Here is a 13735-nt window from a genome sequence, read left to right on the forward strand (position 1 = left end):
AATAGGCAATTTATTAATTTTTGGTATTTTCACAAGGTTTTTTTGTTATTTGTAAAATTGTTCTAAAATCTTACACAGAGACTTTCCACTGGATGATTATAAAATAGCAATTTTGATTTGTTGCTTCTGAGGGTTAAACATGGTGTTTTGCTATCTCTTTCATTCCTTGCTGCCATCTAGTGTTCAAACCCAGTAGGACCTTGGCTATGAGCTGTTACTTGAGGTCTTTCGAGACTGAGTCTCCGCCAGTGCAGCCCTTGCAGGCCTGGAACTCTGGGCTCCTCTCATCTCAGCCTGCTGAGTGTTGACGTTTTCACATGTATACCACTAGACCTATCTGAAAATTAACTGCTAAAATTTAAAAATTGAAAGTTCAAATGCTTTGTAAAAAAAAATGGAATAATCTAATATAAAGTGAAAAGATTGACAATAGCTGGAAAATATTAGGAGTCCCTAATGTGATTAAATTTAGTCATTTTTGATGCACTAGAAAAGTTTATCTTGATATATAGTAATCTTGCTTATAAGATGTCTTTCATGAAGCATTTATAAAGCAGTTTTTATAAATTCTTTTTAATTTTTAAATTTTTTTCTGCAGAAAGAGGGAGAGAGAGAGAGAGAATAAGAATGGGCACACCAGGGTCTCCACCCACTGCAGACGAACTCCAGATGCATATGCTTCCTTATGTATCTGGTTTACGTGGGTCCTGAAGAGTCAAACCAGGATCCTTTGGCTTTGCAGGCAAATGCCTTAAGTGCTAAATCTCCCAGCCCTGAATTTTTTTTTTTTTTTATTAACAGCTTCCATAACTATAGACAATAAAACATGGTAATTCCCCCCACACACACACTTTCCCTTTGCAACTCCACTCCATCATATCCCCTCCCCTTCTTAAACAGTCTTTCTTTTGTTTTGATGTCATAATCTTTTTCTCCTATTATGATGGCCTTTTGTAGGTAGTGTTAGGCCCTGCTAGCTCATGGACATCCAAGCCATTTTGTGTCTGGAAGAGTGCATTGTAAGTAGTTCTATCCTTCCTTTGGCTCTTACATTGTTTCCGCTACCTCTTCCTCAATGGACCCTGCACCTTGGAAGGTGTGATAGAAATATTTCAGTGCTGCGTACTCCTCTGTCACTTCTTCTCAGCACTATGGTGTCTTCTGAGTTATCTCAAGGTCACCACCATCTGAAAAGAGAAGATTCTCTAACCAAAAGTGAGAGTAGCATTAACATATGGGTATGAATATTAAGAGAAGTGCTTACTGGGCAGTTTGGTGAGCATAGTATATACATTTAGCCCACCAGCAGACGTTACGCCCCCAGGGCTCATGACTTCCCTTGGCATAGGTTTTCAGTATCAGGCATATATTCCCTCCAGTGGAGCATGCCTCCAGTCCAAGTAGAAAGTTGTTGGTTTCCCTCATAACAGACATGCCACTATTGTACATGTTGGCTCATTTGGCCTGGCTGGCTAGATTTAAGGCTTGCAGTGTCCACTCTTGAGAATCTTCACTGGTGATTTCTTGTCTCCCATGGAGCCGCATGCAGTATAGCTTTTTCCAGCTTTCTGCTAGCTTGTCTACATGGAGGAGGTCTTCAGCTCAGCTCCAGCAGGGTTTCTCAGTGGCCTTGCAGCACAAGTATGTGGAGTCTTCAGCAATAGGGTCTTATCATATATTCCTAGTGGGAAACCAAGAGCCTTGGCAATGGCCTGTAATATTTTGGGGGCATCAGGGAACTTCCTGGCCAACAACTCACTGGAAGGTATTTCATCGCTAGCACTGAAAATTTTCTAGCAACAATCTGTGGCTTCTGGTTGTGCATTTGTCCAAAAATTAGTTTTCCATATGAATTACTCATACCCTCTTAGATTTTGATTAGCCCTTCCTCCACTTTTCCTTTTCTTAGTCTCTTTCCTGACCTCACTTAGGCCTTTCCATCCCCATTAATCTGTTCTTTTACTTACACATGTACAATACCATCCTCTTAAGTCCCCCCTCCCTTTCTATTCTCTTTATATACCAGGGCCTCTAGTCACCGCAAACATATTCCAGATGCATGTACCACTTGTTGCATCTGGCTTACATGGGTTCTGGGGCATCGAAACTGGGTCCTTAGGCTTTGCAGGCAAGTGCCTTAACTGCTAAGCCATTTCTCCAGCCCATTATTTATTTATTTATTTGAGAGAGAGAGAGAGAGAGAGAGAGGGAGAGAGAGAGAGAGAGAGAGAGAGAGAGAGAGAAAGAGAGCAAGCACTGCCAGGACCTGTAGCCACTACAAACAAACTCTAGATGCATGTACCACCTTGTGCATCTGGCTTACGTGGGTATTGAGATTTGAACCTAGGTCTGTAGGCTTTGCAAGCAAGTACCTTAACCACTAAGCAATCTCTGCAGCTATAAAACTTTTTATTAAGTATGTTTTACATGGAGAAAAGTGTTCTTTTCATAAGTACATATGCATGGATTTTTCCAAAACAGTAAAAAAGTACATACTGCCTTGAATCATCCTTCAGATTAATTAAATTCAGGCTTTTTATGTCATCATTGTCCTTGCCTTGTACTTTACATAAGTGACTGGTACAGCAGACATGAGACTATGTGTTGCTCCTCATGTAGTATATAAGCCTAAAACAACTATTTCTTTTCAACCTGGATATACAGTAACTAACAAAGGCTTAGTCAAAAAGGACTAAGTCATTTGTACCACTTGAATATTTCCCTCATCTTCTTTGGGGGTGCGGGCAGCACAGATTGTTTGGGTCCATAAAGGTGCATACAGGATACACATGTGCATGTCTGGACCAGAGTGGGACTAGACATGCACACGGTCTAAAACCTTTGTGACTTTCTTCCTTGATTTGCTGTAAATGGTGTTCCTTGATGGGAGTCATTTCCAACAGAGTAACTTCATCTTAACTGTAGATTTTTCTTCTGAGGTTCAATTTTGTGCCCCTATTTTAGTGATAGGTGGACAGGGATCTTCATGGTGGTCTAAAGAGGGAAGGACAGGGAAGCCCTCTGTGACTCTTCCTTCTTCTCTACTTCTCTGGCAGCCTTGGCATCATCTATGGTTTTGTGGCTAACCACCAAGTGAGGACCTGGATCGAAAAGACACGGAAACTGGGAGACAGCAATTTCAAAGACTTGAGAACATTCCTTAATGAAACCCCAAAGGTAATTCCCCAGCTACACAACCCATGCGGGCACTTGGTGTCATAGCTACTCTGAGTTCCTGCATGTGGGTTTGGAACTTGTGTGAATCATGCAGGAACCCTGGGAATTCATGATTGAATGTTGTAGATGAGGAAATACAGGTCCAGCAAGTGATTTTCAGCAGTACAAAAGCATGGTTTTAGAATTTGTGTTTTTATTTTTATTTATTTTAATTTAGGTGTAACAATCACATAAAAGTTCCTAACAATTTTAAGGAGTTCATGATGCTTTTAGAAAAGTTATTGGAAGCTGTTATTCTTTCCTCTGGGCAATATAATTAGTAGTGCCTCATTATTTACAAGGTTATTCTTATGTTAAGATCCTTTTACCTAATGCACACACATTTATTAATATCTGTATAAGTGTGTAACACTGCATCAGAAGGACCGACACTCTCACATGAACACACATGTACTCACGCATACACAAATTATCTTTGGGGAAGGGGAACAGAGGGTCCAAAAGTCAGTGATGGGAAAGGCCCTCTGTTTGTCTGTATCCTTTGAATGTGTTGATATATTACCTGTTCAGAACATGGTTGGAAAACGTGCCTGGGCAGGAACCCACCTTTCAATCGTGTGATGCTGCAGGTACTAGCACTGGGAGGAGGGTGCCACGCTGATTGCCTGAAAGAGCCCCCCACCCACTGCTCACACAGGATGTGACCTTATATGTTTATTCTATTCTAAAAGTACTATGCATTAAGTAAGTACTTTTTTAAGGAGCTGGAAGTAAAAGAGAACCAAATTGCAGGCATTTAAAAATGTTTAGAATAGATAAGTTTATTTTATCCATAGTTTTTTGTTTTTTTTTTTTTTTTTTTTTGGTTTTTTTTATGTAGGGTCTCACTCTGGCTCAGGCTGACCTGGAATTCACTATGTAGTCTCAGGGTGGCCTTGAACTCTCGGAGATCCTCCTACCTCTGCCTCCCGAGTGCTGGGATTAAAGTTATCCATAGTTTTATAGCCTTGTCCAGATGGAAATATTTTCTCAACCTGTAAATAAAAATTCACTTTTTAATCATCACATTCTGAAAACTTCAAGGAAAACCCTTTTCCCCCTAAAATGTTGAAATTAGCAATTATGGGTCAGTGAAGCTTGGGATTGATTTTGTCTTATTTTCTTTATTTTTATTTTTTATTGTATTTTATTTTTGTTCTGTTTTTGAGGTGGGGCCTCACTCTGGTTAAAGCTAACCTGGAACTTATGGTCATCCTCTACTTCAGCCTCCCAAGTGCTGGAGTGCAGATGTGAGCCACCATATACTGTTTGCTTTCATATTAAAAGAAATAGTAAATTGTTGACTTTGGGGAAACTTACTGGTTGAACACATGAAGGGATTTAACACATAAAAATTAGGCATTAGGGCTGGAGAGATGGCTTAGCAGTTAAGCGCTTGCCTGTGAAGCCTAAGGACCCCGGTTCGAGGCTCGGTTCCCCAGGTCCCACGTTAGCCAGATGCACAAGGGGGCACACACGTCTGGAGTTCGTTTGCAGAGGCTGGAAGCCCTGGTGCACCCATTCTCTCTCTCTCTCTCTCTCTCTCTGCCTCTCTCTCTGTCTGTCGCTCTCAAATAAATAAATAAAATTAAAATTAAAAAAAAATTAGGCATTAAATTGAATAGGTAACTGACAGATGAACTATAAATGGCCTCAAACAAAATAAAATGTTTGATATACTCTACTAGAGTATTGCCCATTACTAATTGGAGAACTGAAAATTTAAGCACAGATGCATATTCACTGGGAAATGGGCAAGAGTTGTTGAAAAATGATAGCTCAGTCTTGTTAGCGAGAGTAGGAGACAGGTCCACTGAGCTGTCAACAGAGGACAAACAGTTCCTTCTAAGGCTTGTTGGTTCCAATCAATAAAATGGACTCAGCATACCAGATTGCAGATGGCTGCAAACTCGCGGTAGTCCCTACTGTCAGGAGTAGAGTTTGTCTGCTGGAGTGTGGGCTGTCCCTGTGATATTCTTGGGACGAGGAGAATATAGTGGGCATATCTTTGACTAGTTCTAAACTGTAGCCTTATAACAAGTCTGTATTATGTAAAGCTACATGGAGAGAGAGAGGTCCTTAGATGTGCCCATTTAATGCCAGCAAAACAAGGTCAATCCACAGAATCATGACACATAAGGAATCCTCACAAATAATAAATTAATAATAAGAGAATACACTTCACATAGATAAGTTGGTGTCTGCCAGTAAGCCTGAGAGTGTTAAACCTTTGTGTTAGAAGCATCTCCACTACTTACTGGCTAGTCATTTCTTTTAAAAAATATGCAAGGACTAATTTTTGTGTGCTAAATCTCTTACTGTTTTTACACTGTGGCTGTGAACCTCAGGAAGGCAGATATCATACTATTCTCTTTTTCAGCAAATCAGTTATATATTGGATCAGTACAATATCACCAAGGACAAGGCGTTTTCAGATTTGAACAGTGAGTAGCATTTCAAATTGGCTCATAATTTTGTTTGTTATAGCGCAAACGATGTGTCATAATCACCTCCCATGAAACAAGAACTAAGAGATGCAGTGATTGAAGGCAGTGTGAAGATGCATAGTTCCATGGAGTTGTCTGCTCCACCCAGCCTGTCAGTGGATGGCTAAAATACAGAGTTTAGCTCTAATTTCACAGGCAGAAGGATTTTTTGTTTTAATTATGTATTTATTGCAAAGAGTTTTCTATTTTAAAATCACTCTCCATGTAGAAGAAGAAATACGTTCCTGCCAGCTGCTCTGTTACAGTGGGCTTTAGAACTAGCCTAGTATTGCTGGTTCTTGGTGGACCAGGTCTCATCGGAGGACTCTCACAGTTTGGTTCTCAAACAAAGAGTGACATTTGGTGACTTCTGAAAGGGTTAGCTGAAAGCAGTGGTACCTGGTATCTGTTGGGATCTGCTGCTTAGCATATAGTGTGCATGACAGCCTCCCTCACAAAAGAGAGATCTTATCCCACACTTAGCTGTGACATCATGGAGAATGACCAGTATAGCTGCAGAAATTGGGACAGCAGCTACACAGCTCAGTGCAATAAAGGCTGTGTTCCCAGCACATGGGGACTGATTTTCCAGTAAGGGCCATGACTGTGGGGACTTTGAAGCATGTGATGAAGTCCCTGTAGAGCACAGTTGAATGGGGTCAAGAGTGAAAAATGGAGCTACCGGGCAAGCCATGGAATCCTGCAGTTGAAGAGAATGCTTGTAGGTGTTTTGAGAGACAGCAAGCTGGTACTGCTGAGAGGCACTGAGAGGAAATGCCTTTTTAGAATTGGAAGTTTAGTAGGAAGTTGTAGCACCATGCCACAAGCAGCACATGGTGTGGTGGTGGTGGCATTGAGAGAGAGAGACTCCAGAAATTATATGTATGTATATATAAACAAAGGAAATTATTTTACTTTCATAGAGTTCACTGGGAAGGGGGAGGTTCCAACCTGTGTGACCCATCTAGGAGCCAAGGAGGTGCAGGCAGTTGGGAAGGACAGAAGGCAGGGATCTTGGGTTCCCCTTGCAATAAGGGACCAGTCTTGCTTTCTCATTTGGCCTTGGACCCAGGGAGCAAGGCCTCTTAAAGAAACCACAGTTATGTTCAAACAATGCTGAGAGTAAAGGGAGAAGAAGACTTCCCCTTATTGCCCTCTCTGCTTCTTTGAATCCAGGAATTAATTTATTGCTCGGAGGTGGAATTATTGAACAGCTCAAACCTCACGTGATCCCTGTTCTTGATGAGACCAACTCCATTGTGACTGGTAAGTATGGTGGCATATGTCACTCATCTGCCCTTGGATTCCCCTGAATTTGGCAGTTGAGCCATGGGAACAGGCCAGGTAAAAGCACAAGGTTGCATAAAAGTTGGGTGTTGCTTTTAAAAGCTATTGTACTGAAGAGTCATTTGAAATAGTAGTGGCAGGATCTCATAGAAGTTAACTACTTGTTTTTTCTAAATAAAGTTGTTTTGTTAATTTTTAATTTTTTTATTGACAACCTCAATACCTACAGACAATAAGCCATGATATTTCTCTCCCCCATATTCCCCTTCAAAACTCTGCTCTCCATCATATCCCTTCCCTCTCTCTGTTAGTCTCTCTTTTAATTTGATGTCATCATCTTTTTCTCCTATTATGAGAGTCTTGTGTAGGTATTGCTAGGCACTGCAAGGTCATGGCTATCAAGGCCAATTTCTGTCTGGACAGTTGCATTGTAAGGAGTGGTACCCTTCCTTTGGCTCTTACATTCTTTTCACCACCTCTTCCACAATGGACCCTGAGCCTTGGAAGGTGTGAGATGTTTCAGTGCTTAGCACTCCTCTGACACATCTTTTCAGCACTATGTTGCCTTTTGGGTCATCCCAGTGGTCACCACCATCTGAAAAGAGAAGTTTCTCTAACCAAAAGAGTAGCATTAATATATGACTATGAACATTAAGTGTACTGCTTTCAAGGCAGTTTGGTAAGAATAATATATGCATTTAGCCAGACATAAGCAGACTTTATACCCCTAAGGCTCATGACCTCCCTTGTCATAGGCTTTTGATTAGATTTTCAGTACCAGGCATGTACTCCCATAGAGCAGGCCTCCAGTCAAATAGCAGTTGGTTTTCCCCAGAGCAGACATGACACTATTGCACCCATTTGGTCATTTGACTTGTCTGGCCAAGCTTGAGGCTTCCAGTGTCCACTGTTTTCACCACTGATGACTTCTATCTCCCAAAGGGCTGCATGCAGTGTAGCTTTTTCCAGCTTTCAGTTAGCTGATCTACAGGGAGAAGGTTTTCAGCTCAGCACCAGCTTGATTTTTCAGTGACTTTTCCGCCCACACATGTGAAGTCTGTAGTAATAGGGTTTTACCATCTGTTACTCAGGGGAAACCCAGGGCCTTGGTAATAGCTTGTAATGTTTGGGAGGCAACAGGTACCTCCCTGGCCAACAACTCACTGGAAGGTATTCCATCCCTGGCACTTAAATTTTTCTAGTATCAATCTATTGCTTCTGGATATACCATTATCCAAAAAAGTAGGCTTTCATATACTTATTCAGAATATCTTGAATTTTGAATGACCCTTTTCCCACCCTTCTCTTACTCAATCTCTTCTCCTAGCCTCACTTAGGCCATTCCATTCCAATCTGTTCTTCTACTTACATATATACAATACCATCCCTAAAGTCATTCCTTCCCCTCCTTCCTTATATCCCTTTTCTGACTTACTGGCTTTTGCTACTGATGCTTTGGTTCCAACTCACACACAAGTCTAAACATTAGTAGCTAGGATCCACATATGAGAGAGAACATTTGGCTTTCTGAGCCTGGGTTGCCTCACTTAGTATAATCTTTTCCAGATCCGTCCATTTCCCAGCAAATTTCATAATTTCATTTTTCTTTACCACTCAGTAGAACTCCATTGTGTAAATGTACCATATCTTTTTACCCATTCTTCTGTTTAGGGACATCTAGGCTGGTTCCATTTCCTAGCTATTGTGAATGGAGTAGCAATAAACAAGTTGTGCAAGTATCTCTAAGGTAGTGAGAAGAGCCATTAGTATATATGCCTAGGAGTGCTATAGCTGGATCATACGGGAAGTCTATTTTTAGCTGTCTTAAGAACCTCCACACTGATTTCCACAATGGCTGTACCAGATCACATTCCCAGCAACAGTGTAGAAGGGTCCATTTTTTCCACATCCTCACTAACATTTATTGTCATTTATTTTCTTAATGGTAGACATTCTGACAGGAGATGGAATCTCAAAATAGTTTTAATTTGCATTTCCCTGATGGCTAGTGATATAGAACACTTTTTTAGATGTTTATATGCCATCTGTATTTCTCCCAATGAGAACTCTCTATTTAGTTCTGTGGCACATTTTTAATATACGTTTTATTTATTTACTTGAGAGAGAAAGAGGTAAAGAGAAAGAGAGAGAGAATGGGCCCACCAGGGTCTCTAGCCACTGCAAACGAACTCCAGACACATGTGTCTTCTTGTGCATCTGGCTTACATGGTCCAAGGGAATTGAACTGGGGTCCTTTGGCTTTGCAAGAAAATGCCTTAACTGCTAAGCTATCTTCTCTAGCCCCCATATCCCATTTTTAAAATTGGTTTGTTTGATTTCTTATTGGTTGTTTTTGAATTCTTTGTATATCCTGGATATTAACCCTCTGTCAGATGTATAGGTGTTAAATATTTTATCCCATTCTGTAGGTTGTCTTTTTGATCTGTTCACAGTGTGCTTTGCTATACAAAAGGTTTGTAGTTTCGTGAGAACCCAGTGGTTGATCCATGGTTTTATTTCCTATGCAATTGGAGTTATATTCAGAGAAGGCATTCCTTATGTCAATATGTTGAAGGGTTTCTCCTAGCTTTTCCTCTAGCAGTTTTAGAGTTTCAGGTCTGATATTTAGGTCCTTGATCCATTTGGGCTTGATTCTTGTGTATGGAGAAAGACAAGGATCTATTTTCATCCTTCTATGTATAGATATCCAGTTTTCCTGGCACCACTTGTTGAAGAGGCTATCTTTTCTCCAATGAATATTTTTGGCATTTTTGTCAAAAATCAGGTGGCTGTAGCTGCCTAGATTAACATCTGAGTCCTCTATTCTCTTCCATTGATCTATGTGTCTTGTCTTAATGCCAGTACCACGGTGTTTTTATTACTATGGCTTTGTAATATAGCTTAAAATCAGGTACGGTGATACTTCCAGCCTTATTTGTGTTGCTCAAAATTGTTTTAGCTATTCAAGGTTGTTTTGTGCTTCCAAATGAATTTTAGGATTGTTTTTTATTTATGTGAAGAATGCCATTAGAATTTTTATGAGGATTGCAAATGTGTAGATTACTTTTGATAAGACTGATACTTTCACAGTATTGATTCTTCCAGTCCAAGAACAGGGGATGTCATTCCATTTCCTAGTGTCTTCTGCAATTTCTCACTTGAGTGTTTTAAATTTCTCATTGTTAATGTCCTTCATTTCCTTGGTTAAGTTTATTCTAAGGTACTTTATTTATTTATTTATTTATTTAATTTATTTATTTATTTTGAGGCAATTGTGAATGGGAGAGATTCCCTGATTTCATCCTGTGCATGTTTTTTGTTAGTATATAGAAAAGCTAAGATTTCTGTGTGTTTATTTTGTAACTTGCTATGTTACTAAAAGTGTTTATCTCTTACAGTTTGCTGGTAGAGTCTTTAGGGTCCTTTATATATAGAATTATGTCATCTGCAAATAATGAGAATTTGATTTCTTCCTTTCCAGCTTCTATCCCTTTTATGACTGTCTCTTGCCTTATTGTTATAGCTAAGACTTCCAGTACTATATTGAATAAAAGGGGGACAGAGGACATCCTTGTCTTATTCCTGAATTTAGTGGAAAAGCTTTAAGTGTTTACCCATTTAGTATTATATTGGCTGTAGGTTTGTCATAAATAGCTTTTATTATGTTGAGGTATGTGTCTTCTATTCCCAGTTTCTGTAGGACTTTTACCATGAAGGGATGTTGGATGTTATCAACTGCCTTTCCTGCATCTATTAAGATGATCATGTGATTTTTGTCCTTCAGTCAATTATATAGTATATTACATTTATCAATGTGTGTATGTTGAACCATCTCTGCATTTCTGGGATAAAGTCTACTTGGTCAGGGTGAATAATTTTTCTGACATATTATTGTATTCTGTTTGCCAATATTTTGTGGAGAATTTTTACATCTATGTTCATGAGGGAGATTGTTCTGAAATTTTTGTTATTGTTCTGTCTTTGTCTGGTTTTGGTATCAGGGTGATGCAGGCTTCAAAGAAGAAATTCAGTAGAATTCCTTCCTTTTTTATTTTATGGAAACATTTGAGAAACAGTGATGTTAGATCTTCCATGAAGATCTGCTACAATTCACCAGTGACTCCATCTTTTTTAGTTGGGAGACTTTTTATAACTGCTTGGATCTCTGTACTTGTAATAGGCCTATTTAACTGGCTTATCTCATCTTGATTAAATTTTGGTAGGTCATATGAATTGAGGAAATCATCGATGTCTTTCAGATTTTCAAACTTAGAGGGATATATATTCCTAAAGAATGCCATTATTGTTTTCTGAATTTCTTTGGTATCTGTTATAATGGTGCCTTTTTCATCTCTAATTTTATTAATTTTGCCTCTTCTCTCTTTTTTCTGGTCAGATTTGCAAAGGGTTTATCAATCTTGTTTTTCCTTTCAAAGAACCAACTCACTGTTCCATCGATTCTTTGGATTTTTTTTTTGTTGTTGTTTCTATTTCATTAATTTCTGCCCTAATATTTATTGTTTCTTCCCAAACCATTAGTTTTTGGCTTGCCTTTTTCTTCTTTTTCCAGTTTCTTAAGGTAAAGTATTAAGTTGTTTACTTGTGAACTCTCTATTTTCTTAATACAGGCACTTAGGGCTATAAATTTCCCTCTTAGGACTGCCTTCATTGTGTCCCAAAGGTTTTGGTATGTTGTATTCTCATCATCATTTGATTCTTGGAATTTATTGATTTCTTCAATGACCCATTCATCATTCAATAGTGTACTGTTTAGTCTCCATGGATTTCTGTATGGGCTGTAGTTTTTTCTTATTGTTGATTTGTAGTTTAATCCATTGTGGTCAGACAGGGGGCAAAGGATTATTTCAATTTTCCTGCATTTGTTAAGGTTTGCTTTCTGTCCTAATATATGGTCTTATTTTATAGAATAATCCATGTCCTGCTGAGAAAAATGTATATTCTGCAGCATTCGGATGGAATGTTCTGCAGATATCTGTTAGGTTCATTTGTTCCATGACATAATTTAAGCCAGATGTCTCTCTGTTTATTTTTTTGCCAGGATGACCTATCAATTGATGAGAGTGGGGTATTGAAGTCACCCACTACAATTGTGTTTATTGTTATCTGTGACCTTAAGTCTAGTAGTGTTTGTTTGATGAATTTGGGAGCCCCCATGTTAGGTATATATTTGTTTAGTATTGTAATGTCCTCATATTGAAGTGTTCCTTTAATCAGTATAAAGTAACCTTTATCTTTCCTCACCAATGTTGGATTGAATTCTACTCTGTCAGATATTAGGAATGCAACCTCTACTTGTTTCCTGGGCCCATTTGCTTGAAATACTGTTTTCCATCCTTTCACCCTAAGACAGTGTCTATCTTTTTTTGAGTGATGAGTTTCCTGGAGACAACAAATGGTAGGATCCTGCCTTTTAAACCAGTTTGCAAGCCTGTGTCTTTTGGTGGGGGCATTGAGGCCACTGATATTAAGAGTTATTATTGAAGGTATGTATTTATTCTCTCCATTCTTCTTGGTTTGTAGTGCTTGCTGTTTTCCTTCACTTGCTAGTTTTAACTATTATTTGAGTGTGGATTATTTTTTCTTTTTTCCTCCTGTGTGTGATTTGCTGTCTCTTCAGTGTGAAGGATTCCTTCAGGTATTTTCTGTAGAGCTGGTTTAGTTGTCATAAATTCTTTTAGCTTGTTTTTGTTGTGGAATGCCCTTATTTTTCCATCATTTATCTAAAACAGTCTCATTGGTGATAATTTCTAATGGATTTATATTTTTTGTGGGGTTGTATTGTCTTGATTCTTTGTGTTTCTTATATTATAATGTTGTGATGTTTGCTTCCTGAGTGGATTTGATGCTTGGATTTTCTAATAATCTGTGGTGCTTTTAGATTTGGAAATCCAACTTTATGTACCATCCATTTATGGTGCCAAGTGTACCTCTTATACTCCATTCCAACTGCAGAAGTAATCCTAGGTTTTGAATTTGCTTGCTATTCAAGTATTCTAGTGGGCTGGGTGGAGCACATTCTAAAATTCAACTGAGCAATATACACATTCAATAAAAACCAGCACAGAATGTGCAAGTGTGGGGATTGAAACAAACAGATAACCTTTTAAAGCCATAATCCTTAAGGGTGTGTTGCTCTACACCCTTAATCCTGTTAGCTGGGAGGTTGAGATTTCTGTTCTAAATTGGGTTCCAGGTCAGCCTGGTTGTAAATCAGACCCTGCCCCCAATAATGACAGAAGCAAAAGACAAAGGCTCTATAAATCTGAAAGCATCAGAGGCAAAGTAGTCAACCCCTAAATACAACTTAATTGAGACTGGTAAAGCCAACCAAGAATATGTAACCCATAACCTGCCCTGACATGGAAAGAGAGATTAGCACTTCCAGTGTAAACCCGTGTACCTGCTTTTCTGTCAGTCATCCTCATTACCTTTTGGGGTGTCTTGCAATCTCACCAATGCTGAGTACCCACCTCGATTGTTCCCTCTGTATTGTGCTGTGGAGCTGCTGTTATGGTCAGCTGTACTGGGTACCCTGCTGCTGCAGACTGAATGTGTTCTCTGGAGGTTCGCGAATCTGATAGTTGGGGGATGGGAGAGTGCAGGAAGCTGGAGCTGTACTGGAACTGCTCAGCTGGTCCCACCTGTGTCCATTTCAGCAGCTCCTTAGCTGATCTGCGCGGTCTCCCCTTCAGGTTTCTTGATTTTGCAAGGAGGCTGATGAGCTT

The 13735-nt window shown here is 39.4% G+C and overlaps 1 protein-coding gene across 5 annotated transcripts in view; it reads left to right on the plus strand.

Moving 5' to 3' along the window:
• Positions 1–13735, plus strand: part of Prom1 (prominin 1) — a 121899-nt gene that overhangs the window by 60317 nt on the left and 47847 nt on the right. For all 5 annotated transcript variants that reach the window (XM_045161859.1, XM_045161861.1, XM_045161863.1 and 2 more), the window contains 3 exons: positions 3057–3177; positions 5597–5660; positions 6879–6968. In XM_045161859.1, the coding sequence (XP_045017794.1) occupies positions 3057–3177; positions 5597–5660; positions 6879–6968 (275 nt within the window). The remainder of the gene's footprint in view (positions 1–3056; positions 3178–5596; positions 5661–6878; positions 6969–13735) is intronic.

Source organism: Jaculus jaculus, chromosome 11 (assembly GCF_020740685.1).
Source record: "Jaculus jaculus isolate mJacJac1 chromosome 11, mJacJac1.mat.Y.cur, whole genome shotgun sequence".
NCBI classification, from domain to species: Eukaryota; Metazoa; Chordata; class Mammalia; order Rodentia; family Dipodidae; genus Jaculus; species Jaculus jaculus.